At 39.9% G+C, this 21,802-nt stretch overlaps 1 protein-coding gene across 3 annotated transcripts in view; it reads right to left on the reverse strand.

The window, feature by feature from the left end:
* Window positions 1–1,496: 1,496 nt before the first annotated feature.
* The window catches only part of styx (serine/threonine/tyrosine interacting protein), a 36,875-nt gene continuing 16,569 nt past the window's right edge, over window positions 1,497–21,802 (reverse strand). For 2 of the 3 annotated variants that reach the window (XM_041214978.1, XM_041214980.1), the window contains exons 6-12: window positions 19,150–19,186; window positions 19,020–19,059; window positions 18,874–18,924; window positions 10,881–10,953; window positions 6,197–6,278; window positions 4,716–4,848; window positions 1,948–2,097 (exon numbers count right to left, since the gene is read on the reverse strand). In XM_041214978.1, the coding sequence (XP_041070912.1) occupies window positions 4,760–4,848; window positions 6,197–6,278; window positions 10,881–10,953; window positions 18,874–18,924; window positions 19,020–19,059; window positions 19,150–19,186 (372 nt within the window). In that variant the 3' untranslated portion in view covers window positions 1,948–2,097; window positions 4,716–4,759. Of the gene's footprint in view, window positions 2,098–4,715; window positions 4,849–6,196; window positions 6,279–10,880; window positions 10,954–18,873; window positions 18,925–19,019; window positions 19,060–19,149; window positions 19,187–21,802 lie in introns of all 3 variants that reach the window. The other variant, XM_041214979.1, reaches the window with a different exon arrangement.

The raw sequence follows: 21,802 nt of genomic DNA on the forward strand, positions 1-21,802 counted from the left end.
GTGTGTAGTTTTGAATACATTACAGGAGTGTCTAAATCTGCCTCGAATAAATTCAATGACCCAGCCTCCACTGCTTTCCAGGTTACAGAATTTCACATACTAACATGAGAAAATATTTCTCCACATCTGTTTTAGTCTCTCTCTTAAGTGGTAACATCCTCCTGGTATCCACCCTATCAAGTCCCCTCAGGATCTTGTTTCAATGAGATCACCTCTCAGTTCTTCTAAACCCCAAAGGGTATAGGCCCAACCTGTTCAACTTTACTTAAGATAAGCCCCTCATCCCAGGGATGTCATGAACCTTCTCTAAGCTGCTTCTAATGCAATTATATCTTTCAAATGAGATGATCAAAACTGTACAGTACTCCAGATGTGGTTTACCAAGGCATTGTGCAGCTACAGTGAAACTTCCCTATTTTTATATTTCATTCCCCTTGCAGCAAATACCAATGTGCAATTTGCCTTCCTAATCGCTTGCTGTACCTACATACTAACTTTGAGATTCATGCACAGGACACCCAAATCATTTTGTACTACTGAGTTCTGCAATTTTTAGTATACTGCTTTTCTATTCTTCCTGGCAAAGTGGACAAGTTCACATTTTCCAACATTATACACCATCTGCCATTTTTTTTGTCTGCTCACTTGCCTATATCCTTTGCAGACTCTCTACCTTCTCATGACAACTTCCATCCCTATCTTGGTGTCATCAGCAAATTTAGCTACCATATGTTCTGTCCCTTCATCTTAATCATGATTGTAACTGATTCCTGTGGCCCTCCACTTATTGCAGCTTGGCAACCTGAAAAACCATTCATCCCTTTGTTAGCTAACCACAACTACCCCCTACATCATGTGCAGTAACCTTTGATATGACACCTTATCAAATGCCTTCTGGAAATCCAAGTACACCACAGCAACAGGTTGCCTTTTATCCACCTTGCTTGTTACTTGCTCAAAAAACATGATTTCCCAAACACGTTGACTCTGATCAAATTATGAATTTCTAATTTTCCTGTTATAACCCATGTAATAATGGATTTAGCAGTTTCCTTATGACCAATGTTAGGCTAGGTTAATGTACTTATTCTACCCATTTTTGTACTTAGAGGGTTGAATAAGGCAATCTCCTATACTGATTTGCAGTAGAGTAGATGAAGCATAATACTTCAACCCAAGATTGTAGATAGATAAGAGATTACATTGGGTGAGGCTAAGGCCTGATCAGATTGAGGAATCAACTATTTGCCTTAATAAGAGTTTTATAGCACAGTAAGAAAAAAAGTGCAAAATGCTTGTACCCTTGGAACATATTAAACGGTTTCATAAATTATCTTAATGAAGTGGTTAGCCAAGAATATGTTGTGAAGTAAGTCTGATGCTCCCCAGTGGTTTGAACACATCTTGCTGATCTACAATCCGCATTTAGTGAAACAACTGAATAAAATGAGACACTAGATCTGGTGATAACTGGATACATAAAATGGAGTTCTCAATTAATCAGAAAAACTTTTTTTATTGAAAGTTTTAATAAATTACATTCAAAGATTAACACTTTGTAACAAATTGCATGTATGGGTCTGACATCAAGCACACAGTGCATTATTTCCCTATCAAACTCACATACAATCAAAATTCAAGTATCAAAAGTGCATCAATGTCTTAGCACATGCATACTTATTAACTGTCAAAACTGCAATTGGTAAAAATGTAAAATAATTAGCATATGAAGACTTGAAAATCCATCAAAAATGTGTTGTGCTGTTCCTGGTCAGAATTAAATCAGTATAATATTTTCATAAGAGATTCTAGTGCTCCAGGTTCTTCTCATATGAAAGGGCAAGTTCTCTGTTCACTTCCTCAGAAGTAGCAAGACAGAATTAAGAAATGGAAAGAAAGTAAACTTTGCCATGTAAATTTTTAGTATTCATAATCTTAAATATCCAATAACTTCTCATCCTTTTATTCACTTTGTTTAATACAGTACAGTAATCATGTCCATAAGTAATGGGGTAGTTACAGGTTACCCATCATGGGCTGCAGCCACCTGCATATTTGAAATATCATCATCATCCTCCAGCATTCTTTTCAAGTTTCCTAAGCAAAACAAAATGTTATTACTAAATCTTAGAAGGGTAATGATAAATGCAGATCACAGAAAAAACAAGTAGTTCTGCATTAAATATTTTAAATATACAATATAAAAACAAAATGCTGGAAATACTCAAGGTAGACAGCATCTGTGGAAAGAAATAGAATTAATATTTCTGGACGATTTTGTCAAACTTCTGTTTTTTTCTCCCACCACCACAGATGTTGTCTGACAATCGGGTCAGTATTCCTATTTTTTTAAAAATCCTGTCAAACTGAACCTAATGAAGATTGCCATATTTAACTGCAAGTGCTTTAATATGATCCTTAACATTGCAGAGAGAATATGGAGACAGCATCCACCATTTCCCATGGTTCCAGCTATTTGTAACCATTCTTAAGTATGGGTCCTTGTGCTGAAGGTTTTTTTTTTGTTGAATGGGTACAACTGAAGAGGCTCAACAGAGAAAGGGAAAACTCTTCAAACCTGTCTCTTTAGATTTTCTAAAAGCAGTCCATTCTGATGAGGTGGTTACTGAAAGTAGTTGGCTAGCCACTGGTACGTTCTGGTAAGATGGTAAGAGGATGGCAAGGCAAATCTTCCAAATGTTGAAGCGGTGATCTCTGGAAACCCATCTTAGTTAACACTGTCAGGATGTGATATTCTCTCAGCTCCCAAATAATGCCAATCATTAAGGATAAACCTTCAGCATGCATGATCACTGTCATTTGATATGGCAACAAGAGGTGATGGGAATCTTAACTTTTTTCATCCCTACAGTCCAGGTAGGCACCTTTTACAACCAACACAAATGTCTCAAAGATCCATCACTAAGACAAGCCAAAAGTGCAATGGAGTACTCTCCACTTATCTGGAGGAATGCAGTTCCAACACCACAAGAAGCTAGATACCATCCAGGCCAATGCAAACCACTTGACTGCCGCCTCATCCATCACAAACATTCACTCACTCCTTCAACTGCTAGCACAATGTGGCTGCAGCGTGTAACATTTACAAGGTGCACTGTAACAAGTTGCTAAGACTTTTGACAGCAACTCTCAAACCTGCAACCTGTACCATCGAGGACAAGGGCAACACACAAATAAAAAGAGCACCATCTTCAAAGTCCCCTCTAAATCACATACCAAGATGACCTGGAATTAGATCACTTTCCCTGCATCATCATTGGGTCAAAAACCTGGAACTCGCTATCTAACAGCACCATGGCAGTAGCTTCTCCACGCAGACTACTGCAGTTCAAGACGGCAGCTCTCAAAAACCATTTCAGGGATAATTAGGGATGTCCAAAAAGTGCTGCCCTAGCCACCGAAGACCACATCCCATGAATGAGGGAAAAAGGGGTTAGTACTCGACAGAATCTACACACAGGAAGGTTTTCTTCAAGAATGGTAGCCCATTTTAGTGTCGCATTTTAAGGATAAATTTTCATCTTGTATGCTGGCCAACAATTGGATTATCCCACCTTCCTTCATGTATTGCATGTGGCCTGTGTCTCACCTCTGCAAAAAGTCCAACCTAATGCAAGAGAAACTCAGGAATATATTTGTACATTGAAATATATTACGCTGATAGGCACCAACAGCAAAAATAACAGCTTTATCCAAAGTGGAAGCCCAGTTGAAATCTCTACAGGCTTTAGTTTGAGAAAGTCAATAACAAACAAAAGAATGAGAATTGCTGAAAATTTGGGAATTTACCACATTAATGATTGATTCACAGAAAGGGATAAGATGTACCCACTTAGAAAAGACAACAGGTCATTCGTATCTCCACTGGAACATTAATTGCATCAATTTACAATGTGGAGAGAGAGAATATCAAAAGATTTTCCAGCTTGTAGGATCATCTATAGAGTCATATATAAAGTGTGCTTAGATTGATGACAGGGAAGAGGGTGTCATAACCAGGTTTTTGATGTAAATAATCTCCAATTTTTTTTTTGTGGTATGTAAAAAGAAATGTTTACCAGGCTGACAAAGCAGCTTTTTGCCTCCCCCCAGAGGAAGCAACAATTACTTAAAACCATAAGAGAATCTAAGTTTCAGGGGGGCTGACTGGATGAGATCTTAATAGGGTGAAAAATATAAGCATTCCAAGAAAGACTACCCTATAAGTAAATAAATCCACTTCATTACAGCATTGTCCACGTACCACAGATGTCTGACTCGGTAGCATCTTAAAGGAGGGGGGGAAAATCTTACTGGGCTAGAATATCTACAGGGTTCTCCGAATCATCCATTATTTACGCCACTTCTCTGGGATTTCCACTGGTGTCACATTGGGCAACTGGGAGAACCCCCACAGAAATGCCAGGTGATTGAGTCTAAACAAAATGCTTGCAGCCATAACTGGCCCCAACTAAATAATCTGACTAGCCCATGCATTATTGTATGATTATAAGGATGGTGGTTACTTGCAGATACTGTCTAGTGTGACATTAAAGCAAGCAATGTCAATACAACATTGACATTTGCTACCCTCAAATTATATAAATCTAGAACGTATTCAAACATACATTTTACTAATCTTTTGTGTTGAGGTGACCATGTCAGATATACGTGGTCTGCAAAAAACAGCTACTGAGAACTAGGAAATTCCCTACCTAACACCATTGTGGGAACACCATCACCAGAAGGACTGCAGCGGTTAAAGGAGAAGGCCCATCACCTTCTCAGGGCAACTAGGGATGGGTGATAAATGAGGCCTTTCCAATGTCGCCCAAATCCCGAGAACAACTAAAAAAGGAAAAGATTGTGTTGCATTTACACACAGATCATATATCTTTTACTATCCATAAAACAGAATCTGAGAACAGTTCTAAAAACAGCTCAGTGTTCACACCACTAACAGCAACTGAGATACATGGACGCTTCCAACAGAATCAGAGCTACCAGGAAAGTAGTTTACAATGATAAAATTTTGTGGAAGATTTAGCTCAAAGGCTGGGTATGGAATGCCAGGTGTAAATTTCAAGGAGGAAATTAAGCAAGACATGATTTCTATATCCCTTTCATAAAATAGGATACAAGAGATTTTTCACCAAGAGACCAAAAAGGAAACATGGAGTACTGCAGTTGCTGTAAATGAACAATGTTGGCGCTTCATTTCAAAACCAAGCTTAGCAGATGCAGGTTCCACGATGAACTCCAAATGGCTAACAACTTCTATGTTGTATTACATATATAGTTTAATCACAGAAGGCTTCCTGGAAATAGAAGTATTCACGACAGAAAGGGGTCTTTTGGCTATTGAAAGGAAACACGAATGAAAACCAAACAGTAAAATAGAAACCTGTGGACTCTGAATGAAGAATTTAATCTAATAATGGGTTGGCATGGCCCTCCATGAACAGCAAGATGGGACTTGTACTACTCAACATGAGAATATTTGAGAACAAATAAGTTCACAGCCAGAATGAAATGTTTAAAATCATGCTTAACTTTGCTGCAATACTCTGGGAATCAGAGGGTATGTACAGAGGAACATTTGCTCTGAAGTTCAGTAAACTGATCGGTCCTTTGCATTCAGGAATATGCTCAGAACTGATTGCTGCTCACTGAAGGAACTTTTTGGTGCTTTAATATGGCACAGAAAAGAAAGATCATCAGCAACTTGCCAACAATGTAGTAAGGTGACTAAATTCTCTCCAATTTCTCCATTGTTAGCCTGTTTTTTGCTCTGTGGTACATGGAAAATACTGAAAAGAAGAACTAAGAAGAACTATTCCAGAAAGTTTTGCCATGGTTGCGTGCCCTTTTCCATCCCAGGCTCCTCTCTGATTGGAACTATTGTAACACTGGTCCTTTACATCAAATATGAATAAATAAACTTATTTATTTACTCAAGTTTCAGAACATAATGGCTTTTCTCCAATTACACTCCAGCATCTGCACTCCTAGTAGCTTATTTTCAGGCCCTGACATTCTTGATCAATAACTACAAAACCTCAAAAGGCAGGCAAGGTGTGGTTTGCAGAATATTCCAGAATGCTGTATTAGCCAAACATAATTAAATATTCACCATTAGCATTACTTAGCATAAAATGAATCTTAGTAAACATAACCATCTTCAATTGTTACTAACCTTGTGCAGAAACTGATCTGCCCAGCTGTAGCGGTGACATCATTTTTATTGTCAATTTTGCTAAATAAATGGCTTCATACTCCTGTTTATAGAACAATTTTTGTGTTAGCTTTTTTTAAAAAGGATGTTCAAATTTTTAAATAAAGCATTTATCTAGAATAACTTAAAACATCATTCACATATGATCCAGAAATTGCAGAAAAATAAGAGTGTGAACAACGCAAGATGTTATTAATATGCAAATCAGCCAATAACTTGTGATAAGGAAAACTGCCAATTTTTAAAAAATTCATTCATGGGGTGGGGGCTTCACTGGCTGGGCCAGAATTTATTGCCCATCTCTAGTTGTCCTTGAGAAAGTGGTGAGCTGACTTCTTGAATCACTGCAGTCCATATCGTGTAGGTGCACTCTGTTGTTAGGAAGGGATTTCCAGGGTTTTGGCCCAGCGACAGTGAAGGAACAGTGATATATTTCCAAGTCAGGATGGTGAGTGACCTTGGAGGGGAACTTCCAGGTGGCGGTGCTGCCCTTGTCCTTCTAGGCGGTAGTGGTCGTGGGTTTGGAAGGTGCTATCGAAGGAACCTTGGTGAATTCCTGCAGTGCATCTCTTAGATGGTACACACTGCTGCTACTGTGGTGGGGGGAGTGAATGTTTGTGGTTGTGGTGCCAATCAAGCTGGCTGCTTTGTCCTGGGTGGTGTCAAGCTTCTTGAGTGTTGTGGGAGCTGCACTCATCCAGGTAAGTGGGGAGTATTCCATCACACATCTGAATTGTGCCTTGTAGATAGTGGACAGGCTTTGGGGAGTCAGGACGTGAGTTAGTCTTTGCATGATTCCTAACCCCTGACCTGCTCTTGTAGCCACAGTATTTATATGGCTAGTCCAGATCAGTTTCTGGTCAATGGTAACCCCCAGGATGTTGATAGTAGGGGATTCAGTGATGGTAATGCCATTGAATGTCAGCGGGTGATGGTCAGATTTTATCTTGTTGGAGATGGTCATTGCCTGACACTTGGGTGGTGCGAATGTTAGTTGCCACGTGTCAGCCCAAGCCTGGATATTGCCAGGTCTTGATGCATTTGGACATGGACTGCTTCAGTATTTGAGGAGTCGCAAATGGTGCCGAACATTGTGCAATCATCAGTGAACATCCCCACTTCTGACCTTTTGATGGAAGGAAGGTCATTGATGAAGCAGCTGAAGATGGTTGGGCCAAGGGCACTACTCTGAGGAACTCCTGTAGTGATGTCCTGGAGCTGAGATTACGGACCTCCAACAACAACAACCATTTTCCTTTGTGCTAGGTATGACTCCAACCAGTGGAGAGTTTTTCCTGAATCCCATTGACTCCAGTTTTGCTAGGGCTCCTTGAAGCCACACTCGGTCAAATGCTGCCTTGATGTCAAGGGCAGTCACTCTCACCTCACCTCGGCAGTTCAATTCTTTGGTCCATGTTTGAACCAAGGCTGTAATGAGGTCAGGAGCTGAGTGGCCTGGCAGAACCCAAACTGGGCGTCAGTGAGCAGGTTATTGCCAAGCAAGTGAAACTTGATAGCACTGTTGACGACCCCTTCCATTACTTTACTAATGATTGAGATTAGATTGATGGGGCGGTGATTGGCCGGGTCGGATTTGTCCTGCTTTTTGTATACCGCGCATAACTGGGCAATTTTCCACATAGCCGGGTGGATGCCAGTGTTGTAGCTGTACTGGAACAGCTTGGCTAGGGGCAAGGAACGTTCTGGAGCACAAGACTTCAGTACTATTGCCGGAGTATTGTCAGGGGCCATAGCCTTTGCAGTATCCAGTGCCTTCAGCCATTTCTTGATATCACATGGAGTGAATCAAATTGGCTGAAGACTGGCATATGTGATGCCGGGGACCTCCGGGGGAGGCTGAGATGGATCATCCACTCGGCACTTCTGGCTGAAGATTGTTGCAAATGTTTCAGCCTTATCTTTTGCACAGACATGCTGGGCTCCTCCATCACTGAGGATGGGGATATTTGTAGAGCCTCCTCCTCCAGTGAGTTGTTTAATTGTCCACCACCATTCACGACCACAAGTTGCTGGATGAGTTGCTCCACTTTGCCATTCGCTTCACAAAAATGGTAGCTTGCCCTTATTCACCTTGAGTTTTGTGAAATTGCTACACTTGTACACTGCCTATTAAATTTGTCATAGAAAGTTAACTTTCACAACCAACAGTGCAAGTGCCTACTTAAAGTAACAATTGTTAATGACTGCCCATCAACCTATCTTGCTCAGAAAAGGGACAATTAAAAGTATGGCATCTCATTCCTTCAGGTTATGAAGCGTAGTAGGGAGGTTTTTTCAAATGTCTCTGTTCTTTATTGATCCAATTTTCCTTTTTCTATTTTTATTTCTCTTTCTGTACCTTATTTAACATTGAAGCCACTCACTCCAATTTACCTGCCATCTTAGTCCTTCCTCTGTTTATTTCTCCAGCCACTTGTTGGGCAATGGTTGCAGTGGGCAGGCAGGGATTGGCAGCATCCACGTCCCCAATGTGCTTACAAATGGGCAATTAATTGTTCAAATTGGCAACCCAACGCTGCCTGGCAAATAGCCCTTGCCTATTTCATCAAACATCTTGCTGATTTTGACAGAGGAGGGAACGCAGTCAGCCTGCTGACCTAACACCCCTCTTTCCCATTTTCTTTCCGCTCCCACCTTCAAGATTGCCTCAGTGGGACTGGGAAAGTTGTTTCTATGTAATTTCCCTGAACAAAGGTAAGTTACTTTATAGTCATATTAACAACAATTCTCTATTAAAGTCTTGAATACTTTTAAGTGGTAATGTGCATAAAAATAAGAGGTACATCAACATGTGCAAAAAGTATTGAAGAAACTTAGGGGGTTGAAATCCCCAGGACCTGATGATCTATATCCTAAGAGAGATAGCTGTAAAGATAGCGAATGGACTGGTTAGGATTTTGCAAAATTCACTAGATTCCAGAGTGGTCCCAGAAGATTGGAAGTTAGCAAACATAACACCACTATTCAAGGAAGAAGGGAGGGTGGAAACAAGGAACCTCAGATCTGCTAGCCTGACATCAATCATCAGGAAAATGCTGCAATCTATTATTAAGGAAGTTTTAACATTGCACTTAGAAAAACATAGTATGATAGACAAAGTCAACATGATTTAGAAAGGGAAATTGCGTTTGACAAATTTAGAGTTTTTTGAGGATGTAACCAGTAGATAGATAAATGGGAACCAGCAAATGTAGATTTCCAAAGACATTTGAGAAGGTGCCGCACAAAACATTAATATGCATGATATTAGCCTGGATGCGGACAAAATATTAGAATGCTCAGGGGCAAGATATCAGCATGGATAGAGGATTGGTTAACAAACAGGAAATAAAGAGCAGGGATAAACAAGAGATAAAAACAAAAAACTGCGGATGCTGGAAATCCAAAACAAAAACAGAATTACCTGGAAAAACTCAGCAGGTCTGGCATCATCGGCGGAGAAGAAAAGAGTTGACGTTTAGAGTCCTCCCACCCCCACTAGAGCTATACCTTGAGTGCCCTACCATCCATTCTTAATTAGCACATTCGTTTAGATATATATCACCAACTTCAACACCTATGTGTTCTTTTGTTCTGTTGTGTGACATCTTTTGATGATCTGCTTCTATCACTGCTTGCTTGTCCCTACAACCACATCCACCCCCCCCCCCCCACCCACCCACACACACACACACACACACACCTTAAACCAGCTTATATTTCACTCCTTTCCTATTTCTACTTAGTTCTGTCGAAGGGTCATGAGGACTCGAAACGTCAACTCTTTTCTTCTCCGCCAATGCTGCCAGACATGCTGAGTTTTTCCAGGTAATTCTGTTTTTGTTAGGGATAAACAAGGCCAGTTGCCAGGCTGTGGCTACTGGAGTGCTGCAAGGATCAGTGATGGGGCCTCAGTTATTTAGAGCCTATGAAGTGGCTTAGACAAAGAGACCAAGAGTAATGTATTCAAGTTTACTGATAATACAAAGCTGCGGGAATGTAATCTGTGAGGGCGACAAAGAAACTGCAAAGAAGATACAGACAGGTAATGAGGGGGAAAAAAGGTGGCAGATAGAGTAATGAATTATAATGTGGGAAGTGAGAGGTTATTCACTTTGGCAGAAAGGATAGTAAAGCAGAATATTTTTTAAAAGACATGAAACAGATACATTTTTGGCAAGAGTCAAGGAATAATGGGTAGCGGGCAGGAAAGTGGAGTTAAGGTAGAAGATTGAATGGCTGGGCAGGCTTAAGGGGCTGTAAAGTCTACTCCCCTTCCTGTTTCTTATGTTCTTAATACAGTCCTTCATTTACAAACAATTTCTCACAGGGCAAGTCTTGATAAGCAACACAAGCAAAACATTGAACAGAGACTAATCTTTAGTTACATCTTATGGTTACTTGTGAGAGTGGAATAGGTCTGCTCTCTTCCAGTTAAGAAAAGCCATGTTTTATGGTTTGCAAGGTTGATACCTTTTAAAAGAAAATAAGGCCTAAACTGTATAAAATAATTTATCACCATTCATTTTAAAGTATATCCACAATGAAACTTTTGTCAAAACAATTAAAAATACTATATCAATGTTAAAATACTAATTTATGCTGCTACTGTATTGTAATAAATAAAAAAAGATGAGCCAATTACCTGCAACTGATGGACAAATCCAGCATTTGGATTAATACAGAATCTCCTTTCTTGAACATATGTAAAGGCATCCCTAAAAAGATGAAGGAAAGATATATCCCATTAATATTTTCAAAAATGTATTTTACTTAGTCAAAACACCACCCATTTTATGTTATTTTCCCTTAACCCTGCTTCCTTTCCAAACCATTCCTCAGATAAAAGATTAGACAAGTGAACTGCTCCTTGGTATTGGTAATTTTGTAACTGATCATTAGGAAGTGGATAAGTGATTCACTCAACAACTTTGCTGTTCACCATAGAGAAATACAATGCTTTAGCTTGACAACTGCCACTGATCGCACAGTTTTGAGTGTAGAAAATTGTACACTCAAATCCCTTTTCCTGTAACCTATTTAAAAGTTGTGTTTAATAAAGTTAACAGATTTCTAAAGAAGTGACCCAGTGGATAGAAATGGGAGTCCAACAGATACTGTGCATGTGGATTGCCAGAAAGCGTTAAAATAGGCGTCACCACAGCCTATTTGAAAAATTCAGACATACTGTATAAGGGAAATTTAGCAGCATGGATACAAAGTTGGCTAACTGACAGGAAACAAAGTTAGATTAATTTTTCAGACAATTTCAAAGGGGGTGCAGAAGCAGATGGACGTGGATGTATATGTGAATAAGCCATTTAAAGTGGCAGGACAGGCTGAGAGAGCAGTTAAATAAAACATACAGCATCCTAGGTTTTATTAATAGGGGCCTAGAGTACAAAAGCAAGGAAGTTGTATTAAATTTGTAGAGAACATTGGTTTTCAACTGGCGTGTCAATACGTGTCCAGTTCTGGGTACTACACTTTAGGAAGGATGCGAAAGTGTTAGAGAGAGAGTGCTGAAAAGATTCATGAGAACGTTTCCAGGGATGAGGAACTTCAGTTACGTAGATAGATAAGACAAGTTAGGACTGTTTTCCTTGGAGAGGAGAAGGTTGAGGGGAAAATTGATAGAGGTATTCAAAATCATGAGGGGTCTGGACAGAGTAAATAGTGAAAAACTATTCCCGTTGGTGGAAGGATCAAGAACAAGAGAGAACAGATATAAGGTAGCTTGCAAAAGAAGCAATGGCAACATGAGGAAAACATTTTCACGCCGCAAGTGGTCAGGATCTGAATGGGCTGTCTGTGAGTGTGGTGGAGGCAGGTTCAATCAAGGCATTCAAGAGGGAATTGGATATTATTTGAAAAGAAGGCCCATCACTTTCTTCGGAGAGCGAACACAGACACGATGAACTGAATGACCTCTACCTGTGCTGTAACCATTCTGTGATTCTGTGGAAAAGGGAAAAAAATGTACTCCATTCCAAGGGTCAGTGCTGGGGATCTATCTTTCTACCTGCTTTATGCAGATGATTTGGTCTCATTTATAGGGAACAAAATCTCAAAGTTCATTGATGACATAAAAGGAAGCATGAGGGTTGACAGACAGCAAGGATTATGAAAAGATTTCGGAATGGGCAGACAGATGACAGATGTAATTAATACGGATATAAGTGTAAGGTAATAAGTTATGAGAGAAAATCTAAGAAAAGGATAAATAAGGCTGCGAATGAAGAGGCACATTTAGGAGTTAGATTACATTAAAACCTGAAAGTGCAGGCATGAGTCAATAAGGCCATAAAAACAGCCCACAGGATTTTGAGCTTTATAAAAAAGGGGATAGGATACAAGGCTAAAGACAAAATTGTGAATCTGATCAAAGCATTTGTTAGTCTACTGAGTCCTTTGTGCAGATTTAGATACTACATTATATAAAGGACATTAAAGCCAATTCCACCAGGATAACAAACTATAATTGTGAGGGAAATCTCGAGATACTGTAGCATAGAAGGTTAAGAAGGGATTTAATGAAGGCTTTTAAAATGAAGGATTTTCATAAGGTGAATAGGGAAAGCCTTTTTTTGTTTGCGGAATTGTGACTATTTAAATCTGTCAGCAAGAAATTGAGGAGTTAGGAGAAATTTCTTTAAACAGAGGAGGCACAGGATTGTTGGAGCAAGTAATGCTTTACCATATGGAATGGTTGAAGTAGAGTCCATCATATCTTTTAAGGGGACATTACATACATTCTGAAGAGTGGAAGATGCAGAACAATGGGGGGAAAAGAGCAATCTTGAACAGCTCCATCAAAGAACTAGCAGACACAATGATTAAATAGCCTGTTCCTGTGCTATGAACATCCATGGTTCTTTTATACTACTTGTCTACTATCCCAGTGAAAGTAATAAGCAGGCAGGTGACTACCAGACTAGCAAACAGGACAGTGAGAGTAGCTCCTATAATTTGTCATCAAATATAATAAACCAGAAATATTTTACTAATTAGCAGATCACATAACCAATCTTCATTACTCTAAGAGTTAGGCTATTGGATCCATATTACTTCATCCATCCAGAAAGACCCTAAAGTCTGCAATTGGTTCTAAAAATGACTGAAAAGGATTTTCACCTCCACCACTCCTTCCAGAATTCCAATCCATGTTACAATCCCCGTCGAGACCGATAACTTTTAAAAAGAAATTTGAATTCCCAGTGACCAATTTAAACGAATTGCATAACAAGATTTCAAGTTTTAAGACTTAATGTAACACAAACTAAAAGCAACATTGACTAAACACTATTTCAGTAGGCAACTTATATTCTAAACTACAGAAACGATCCATTTAAGATTTAAAGAACTGAAAATCGTGCTCCTCGGTCATACTTTACTCTATCACAGAATCTTAGAATTGTTACAGTGCAGGAGGCCATTCGACCCATTGTGTCTGCACCAGCTCTCCAAATGAGCATTATGACTTAGTGCCATTCTCCTGCCTTTTCCCTGAACCCTTGTACGTTGTTTCTATTCAAATACATCATCCAATGCCCTTTTGAATGCCTCGATTGAACCTGCGTCCACCACACTTCCAGGCAGTGCATTCCAGGCTCGAACCACTCGCTGTGTGAAAGCTTTTTCTCACACCAAATTTGCTTCTTTTGCAAACAACTTTAAATCTGTGCCCTCTCATTCTCGATCCTTTTATGAACAGGAACAGTTTCTCCTTATCTACTCTATCTAGCCCCCTGATGATTTTGAATGTCTCCAATCTTTCTTCATAGCCAAAGTTTCACATTCCTGGAACCATTCTTATAAACCTCTTCTGCAGTCTCCAATGTGTTCACATCCTTCCTAAACTGTACACAATACTCCAGCTGAGGTCTAACTAGTGTCTTATATAAATCCAGCATAACCTCCTTGCTCTTGTGCTCTATGTCCCTTTTAATAAAGCCCAGAATACTGTATGCTTTATTAATTGCTCTCTCCACCTGTCCTGCCACATTCAATGATCTATGCACATATACACCCGGATCCCTCTGCTTCTGCACCCCTTAAGAATTGTACCCCTTATTTTATATTGTCTCCATGTTCTTCCTATCAAAATGAACCACCTCACACCTCTCCACATTGAACTTCATCTGCCACCTATCTGCCCACTCTACCAATTTTTCTATGTTCTTTTGAAGTTCTATACTGTCCTCCTCACAGTTTACAATGCTTCTAAGTCCGCAAACTTTGAAATTATCCCCTGCACACCAAGAGCTAGATCATTAATATATATCAGGAAAAGCAAGGGTCCTAATACTGAACCCTGGGGAACTCTATTACAAACTTTACTCCAGCCAGAAAAATATGCATTGACCATCACTCTCTGTTTCCTATTTCTCAGCCAATTTTGTATCCACGTTGCTACTGTCCCTTTTATCCCATAATCTATAACTTTTCTCAGAAGTCTATTGTGTGGCACTGTATTGAATGCTTTTTGAAAGTCCATGTACACCAGAACAACAGCATTACCCCTCATCAACCCTCTCTGCTACCTCTCCAAAAAACCTCCAGCAAGTTAGTTAAACATGATTCCCCATTTAGAAATCCATGCTCGCTCTTCCTAATCAACCCATGTTTTTCCATATGACTAATTCCATGCCAAATAACTGTTTCTAGAAACATCCCCACCACTGAAGTTAAACTGACTAGACTATAATTGCTGGGCTTATCCTGACAACCTTTTTTGAACAAGGGAGTAACGCTTGCAACTGTCCAATCTCCTGGCACCTTCCCGAGTCTAGGAAGACTGAAGGATTTTGGCCAGTGCCCCTGCAATTCCCACTCTCACTTCCTTAAATATCCTTGGATACATCTCATCAGATCCCAGTGCCTTGTCAACTTTAAGTTCCAATTTATCCAATACTTCCTCCTTAACAGTTCTGAAGCATTTTATTGACAGTTTCCTCCTCTGTCACCATGGCCAGGATAGCATCTACCTCCTTGGTAAAGACAGATGCAAAGTATTCATTTAATACCTCAGCCAAATCCCCTGCTTCCATGTGTAAATTCGGTCCTACTCCTCATTTTACCACCATTTTACTATTTATATGCCTATAGAAGACTTTGGGATTCCCCTTTATGTTGGCTGCTAGTCTTTTCTCATAATCCCTCTTTGCTTCTCTAATATGCTTGATCACCACCCTTCTGAATCTTCTGTATTCCCCCTGTTCTCAACTGTATTTTCTATCTGACACCTGTCATAAGCACACTTGTTCTTCTTTATCTTAATTTCTATTGCCTTTTTCATCCAGGGAGCTCTTGATTTGTTTACCCTACCTTTCTCTTTTGAGGGAATATACCTTGACTGTGCCTGAAATATTTCTTATTTGAAGGATGCCCATTGTTCAGCTACAGTTTTTCCCATCAACCTTTCTTTCCAATCTATCCGGCCCAGCTCTGTTCTTGCCCCATTGAATTTGTCTCTCCCCCAGTTAATTATTCCTACTCTGGATTGCCAATTGTCCTTCTCTACCGTCATCCTAAAAATTACGATACAATGACCACTGTCTCCTAAATGTTTCCCCATTGATACTTGACCTACCTCATTTCCAAGAACCAGGTCAACAGTGCATCCTTTCATGTTGGACTGGACAAATACTGCTGTAGAAAATTCTCCTGAATACAAGTTAGGAATGCTTGCCCCACTCCGGCCTTTATAATACCAGTGTCCCAGTCTACAGTTGGGTAATTAAAGTCGCCCATTATAACTACTCTATAATGTTTGCATCTCTCCATAATTTCCCTGCAAATTTGTTCCTCTGCATCCTTCCCACTAGTTGGCATTCTATAGGCTACACCAAGCAATGTAATTACACCCTATTTGTTCCTTGACTCTAGCCAAATTGATTCTGTCCTTGAACCCTCTGGGACATCCACTTTCTCCAGCACTACAATGATCTCTTTAACCAACACCACTGCCTTGCCTCCTTTTCTTCCTTTCCCATCTTTTCTGAACAGTACCCAGGACACCCAATCCTGCCCTTCCGTGAGCCAAGTCTCTGTTATCGCCACAACATCATATTTCCACATGGCAACCTGTGCCTGTAACTCCCCAGTCTTATATATCAAACTCTGTGCATTCACATACATGTACTGTAATCCTGATTTAGACTTCATTACTTTCTTCCTTGCCCCAACTCCACCTATTAACTTACTATTCTCTATACTAGTGCTATCTGTCTCTCCCAGTATTTTGTGCACCATGGTATTCTAATATTCTCTCCTGGTTCCCACATCCCTGTGAGTTAGTTTAAAGCCCTCCCAACAACACTAGCAAAACGCTCCACAAGGAACTCCAATTTGGCTCTGTTCAGGTGCAACCCGTCTGCCTTGTACAGGTGCCATCTTCCCCAGACCCAGTTTCCCAGGAATCTGAAGCCCTCTCTCCTGCATCATCTTTCCAACCACGCATTCATCTGCCTTATCCTCCTATTTCTATACTCGCTTGCATGGGGCATCGGGGATAATCCGGCGATTACTACATTTGAGGTCCTGCTTGCTAATTTTTGACCTAGCTCCTGAAATTCTGATTGCAGGACTACATCCCACCTCCTACCTAAGTCATTAGTACCAATCTGGACCACAACCGCTGGCTGTTCACCCTCCCCCAGAAGAATGTCCTGCAGCCGCTCTGTGACATCCTTGACCCTGGCACCAGGGAGGTAAAATACCATCCTCGAGTCACATCTACGGTCACGGAAACACCCATCTATTCCCCTAACCAACAAATCCCCCAGCACTATTGCTCCTTTTTTATTCTTCTTCCCCTCCTGTCCAGCCGAGCAGCTCGTGGTGCCACAAACTTGACTGACTGCACTCCTCTGAGGAGCCAGCATCCTTACCAGTTGCCAAAAGGGAAAACTAATTTGTGAGCAGGATCCCAGGGTCTCCTGTACTACCCACCTAGTTCTCTTGGACTGCCTGGTGGTCACCCATTCCCTTTCTGCCTCTAGGCTCCTAAGCTGCAGTATGACTACCTCTCTGAATGTGCTATCCATGTAACTCTCAGCCTCGTGGGTGTGCCACAGTGACTCCAGCCGCCGCTTGAGCTCCAAAACCCGGACCTCAAGTTTCTGCAGCTGGCAGCCCTTCCTGCACATGTGGTTGTTAAGGACACCGGTAGGGTCCATGGCTTTCCACATATTACACGCCACACATTCCATGCAACTGAGCCGCCCTGCCACGTCTTAACTTTACTGTCCCTACGTTAAATTTATTTCACTTTTGGTTTACTCATATTACTTTATTAAACCAGCCCTGGCTCTCTCTTATTCCTAGTGTTCCTTACTTAAATCCAAGTATAGCTACTTCTTCAAAAATAATACGCTTTTCTAATTTACAGCAATTTAAAGACAATCCTTAACAGTAGTTTCTTACCAACCAATGAGTTTGCAGTTTTCCTGTGATGTCACTATTTGTTTTTTCCTTTAAGTAGATACTCTATTCTCATGGGAACCAGTCCAAAGCGACTCATAGCTCCCGAGGCTTGCTTCCCTTCTTTTCCTTTTCTAGTCGGATAACTTCTAATCCCTGAACTAGCTTTTATGGTGAGGATTACCCTGGAGATTCTTCCCTCTAACCAAAGTTAGGCAAACCTTCCAGTTTTGTTTAAATCCTCACAAGCTCGGTCTTTTCAATCCAAGTGTGTGCTTCCACCTGCATTCTTGCTTGCTGAACAACTGGAGGCTTACTACCTCTATCGTTCATCTCTCTGATTCTTGCAGACTGATCTGTCTGAGACACATCTTTAAGAGAACCTTGCAATCTGATCCTACAATGGCTTCCTATGCACTCTTCCCCTCTCAAAATCTATCTCCATGGCAACTTGAATCACATGGGTCTCATATTCAGTAGAAATGCTGATTAGCCATCCTTTAGACCCCAACTCCAGTCTACCTTGGAATTAAACAGTCAGTTTAATGTATAACCGTTTACAACCTGACTATCCACCACACAGCTGTTCTGATTATTGTTTACAGGTATGAACATCTTGCACCTTTTTCCCAATAAAATAACCTGGGCCCCCCTTTAATATTTAACAACCATGCCACCTAGGCTCGCTGTCAGCAGAATTCAGAATAGGTCGCACGACCCCCTTCATCTCTCCATTTTACCTTAAATTGAAAAGAGTCCTGAAACACAACAATCTTACAAATCTCATATTAGTAACAGTATACTGACCACTGGGTGTGTGAAGACTTATTGACCTCATTTCTAAATAGCCATTTACTAGTTTGAACTAGTTTGGGTCAAATTCATGGAACTCCCTTGCTAACAGCACTGCAAGTATACCTACACCAGATGAAGTGCAGTGGTTCAAGAAGGCAGCTCACCACCACTTTTCTCAACTACAATTAGGGATGGGCAATAAATGCTGGCCTTACCAATGACGCTCACATTCCATGAAAGAATAAGTAATATCCATTTGTCCTGTTCTTCTAGTTTAATTTAAAGTAATTTTCTACATTTAGCTTTTCAATGTTATTTACCATCTATATTCTTATTATAACTTTAACTCCAATCTTGAATTAGACTTAAAAATAGTCCAATCAACATCTTAAACTTTCCTACTTCTTTTTAATGCTTACCTATACTTAACACCAAATGTTTCCATAATATACGCTATCACCAAGGCTGCACTGGAAAAAGGATTAAAAGAAATAAAGTCAGTAAGCTTTCTCTAAAAAGGGAAAGAAAAATAGATTATAACTCCAGAAGTAAATCATGTTCTTACCTTCGAGAAATACCTGCATTTCCATGTAAAAGAACCTTTCCTGAAAAAGCAAAGCAGCCAGGATACATCACCATAGCTATGTTTCTGCAAAATATTATGAAAAGATAACTAATCTAAATCAGATCTTTACCTCCATTTTCCAAGCATCCATCGATGAACTCTTTAGTCTAAAGAAATGACAAAAATAGTTATATTTATTTTCTCACATATCCTAGTACCATTCCCATTTTCAAAGAGAATTATCAATTGAGATAAAAATGTCATTGTTCTGTGATTAAGAACAAGCTTATATTAGTGTCTAAACAGGTAAAAGTATCAAGTCTGAGAGAGTATAAAATAAAAGCTGAAATAATATACCATGCAGTGTGGCAATAACCCATGCAGACCAGTAGGTTTCAGATTTGAGCTCCTGGTCTTTGTCAAATTAGGAGAGAAAATTGGCAACAATTGTATTGCAAATACTGTACTCAACTTTTTCATTGGGAGAGTAATTCTATATTCAGCTGTCTCAAATAGCAGACGCTAATGCCTACTGGATTTCAGACCGACAAGGAGCAGGCAAAGTGCAAAACACACTTATAGGCCTAAGTTTGAGGCCCAAAATATGTTATAACTCTTAAGTCTCTTCAGTTACTTACCTGAAATGGGTGGAAAGCAACAGTTGCCCAGCGGATGGAAATGGAAGTTTGGCCAATTAGCACAAAGGCAGGCCTTAAAGATGTCTTGGGGGAGGTAGAATCAACAATTTCCACTTATTGTGGAGGCCTCTCCATCCTCCCAATAGCTAGCAATCTAGTTTTAACAGTTGTAGAAGCTGTGGCAACTTCCCTTCCAGGTCAGGGTTAAAATACAACTGAGAGTTCTAATAATGTAATGGTGCCCCAATTATTCTGGTGGACACCTCAAGGCACCTGACTGCAAAGTCCTGTTAAAATGGGAAACAGAGGGATAAGGCTGAATGTCCCACTTTAAAAGGTCCTGCCAATCCAAAATTTAATACAATTCAGTTTCTCAATTTTCTCCTTTTATTTTAATGTGCTGGTTCACAAAATATTTACAACAAATAGTTTGCATGTTTGACACATGCAGCACCTTGTCTAATCCCACTCTCCTCTTGCTTAAGTACAGTTCCAAAAATTTTAGTAACCCTGAAACAACCCATCCTTAAGAAAGATGAAAGACAGAAAAAAGGAAATTATCGAACAATTAGTTTACATATAAATCAAAGCACATGCAACTGAATGTATTTGGCAAATAAATGTTAGACCAACTCTAGCTTAGGATCAGTTCTTTTTTGGAGATTGTTGTAACATACTTGATATTGCTGTTTCATTTATACAATAGATATCAGAGCATTGTATACAAATGTGCAAAAAATGTCTGGTGATAATTAACACACTTTAGCAACTTATTAAGCCATGTGCAAACAGAACTTTAATAGGCAATTTTTTTTTGCTATTTTACATATTTCTCCTCTTCAGAGGAAATATTGTGTAATAACTATTAAAATATACAAATTGCTAAAACTGCAGACATAAACCCACATCCTGCCACATTCTACTGTACTGCTGTGTACATGGTAACACTTCATCACACAACTATTAACAAACCAACGGGGGAAATAGATAACTGGTCTATTGGCTCAGCTGGTTAGATGAAGCAGAACCTCACTCAAGTCGATGGAGAAAAGATAACATTTAAAATATTCATGACAACTTCACCTGTGAAGCTAACAAAACCAAAAATAACTACTGATCAGTGTCACAATATCATTTATGATTTGAAACACTGCCATCACCTAAATGTTTTACTTTTATTAGTTATCATTCAGTCACACAGTTTAGTGTAGCATGTTGTAGACAATGTTAGAACACCTTATATCTGCTGTATGAGATAGTAAAATATCTGCTGTATGACATCAGCAACAGTGAAGAGGAAAACTTCATGTAATCGGTTTGTAGAAACCTGAGTAACAAAGGCTACATTATACATTCGACTTAAAATTAATAAACCCAGAAACAGATCCTGCTGCCAGAACACAATGCAACAGTTCAATGCTAACAGCACTGATGTTGGGCGGAATACTTTCATTCCATAGACTCTTAATGAAGCTACATTTCATACAAGTCACTGTGATATACATAATGGGGATAAGAGCAAGTAAAGATTTTCAACATACATTTAGATAATTAATGAAACAATGAAGTTACCAATATAGTAGTCACTAGGTTATGGAGTAAGACTAAGGTCCATAAATATGACACGGGATATTAACATTCATGCATTACCACATTTGTCTGAATTTTCTCTAATTTAGTGGAGATGTTAAGCCATTTATTTTAAAATTAACACGTCTGAAAAAGAGGAACAAAGACACCTGGGGCTAAACATGACAAATGGTTGAAGGTGGTATGGCAGTTGATAAAGCTGTTAAAAAGCCATTGGGATCCTGCGCTTTATAAATAGAGACGTAGAGCAAAAAAGCAAGGAAGTTGTGCCTCATCTGTGGTACTGTGTCTACTTCTAAGCACCACACTTTAGGAAGGATGCTAAGCCTTTAAAGAGGGTGCAGAAGAAATTATTAGAGTGGCGCCAAGAATGAGGGACTTCAGTTATATGGACAGGTTGCAGAAGTTGGGGTTCTCTCTCCTTAGAGAAGGTTGAGGGGAAATTTGATGGAGATATTCAAAATCATGAGTGTAGACAGTAGAGAGAGCGAGAGCAAGGGCGAGGGAGCGCGCGCGCGACAGAGAGAGAGCAAGCGCGCGCACGACAGAGAGCGC

The sequence above is a fragment of the Carcharodon carcharias genome, chromosome 20, assembly GCF_017639515.1.
Source record: "Carcharodon carcharias isolate sCarCar2 chromosome 20, sCarCar2.pri, whole genome shotgun sequence".
Classification (NCBI taxonomy): Eukaryota; Metazoa; Chordata; class Chondrichthyes; order Lamniformes; family Lamnidae; genus Carcharodon; species Carcharodon carcharias.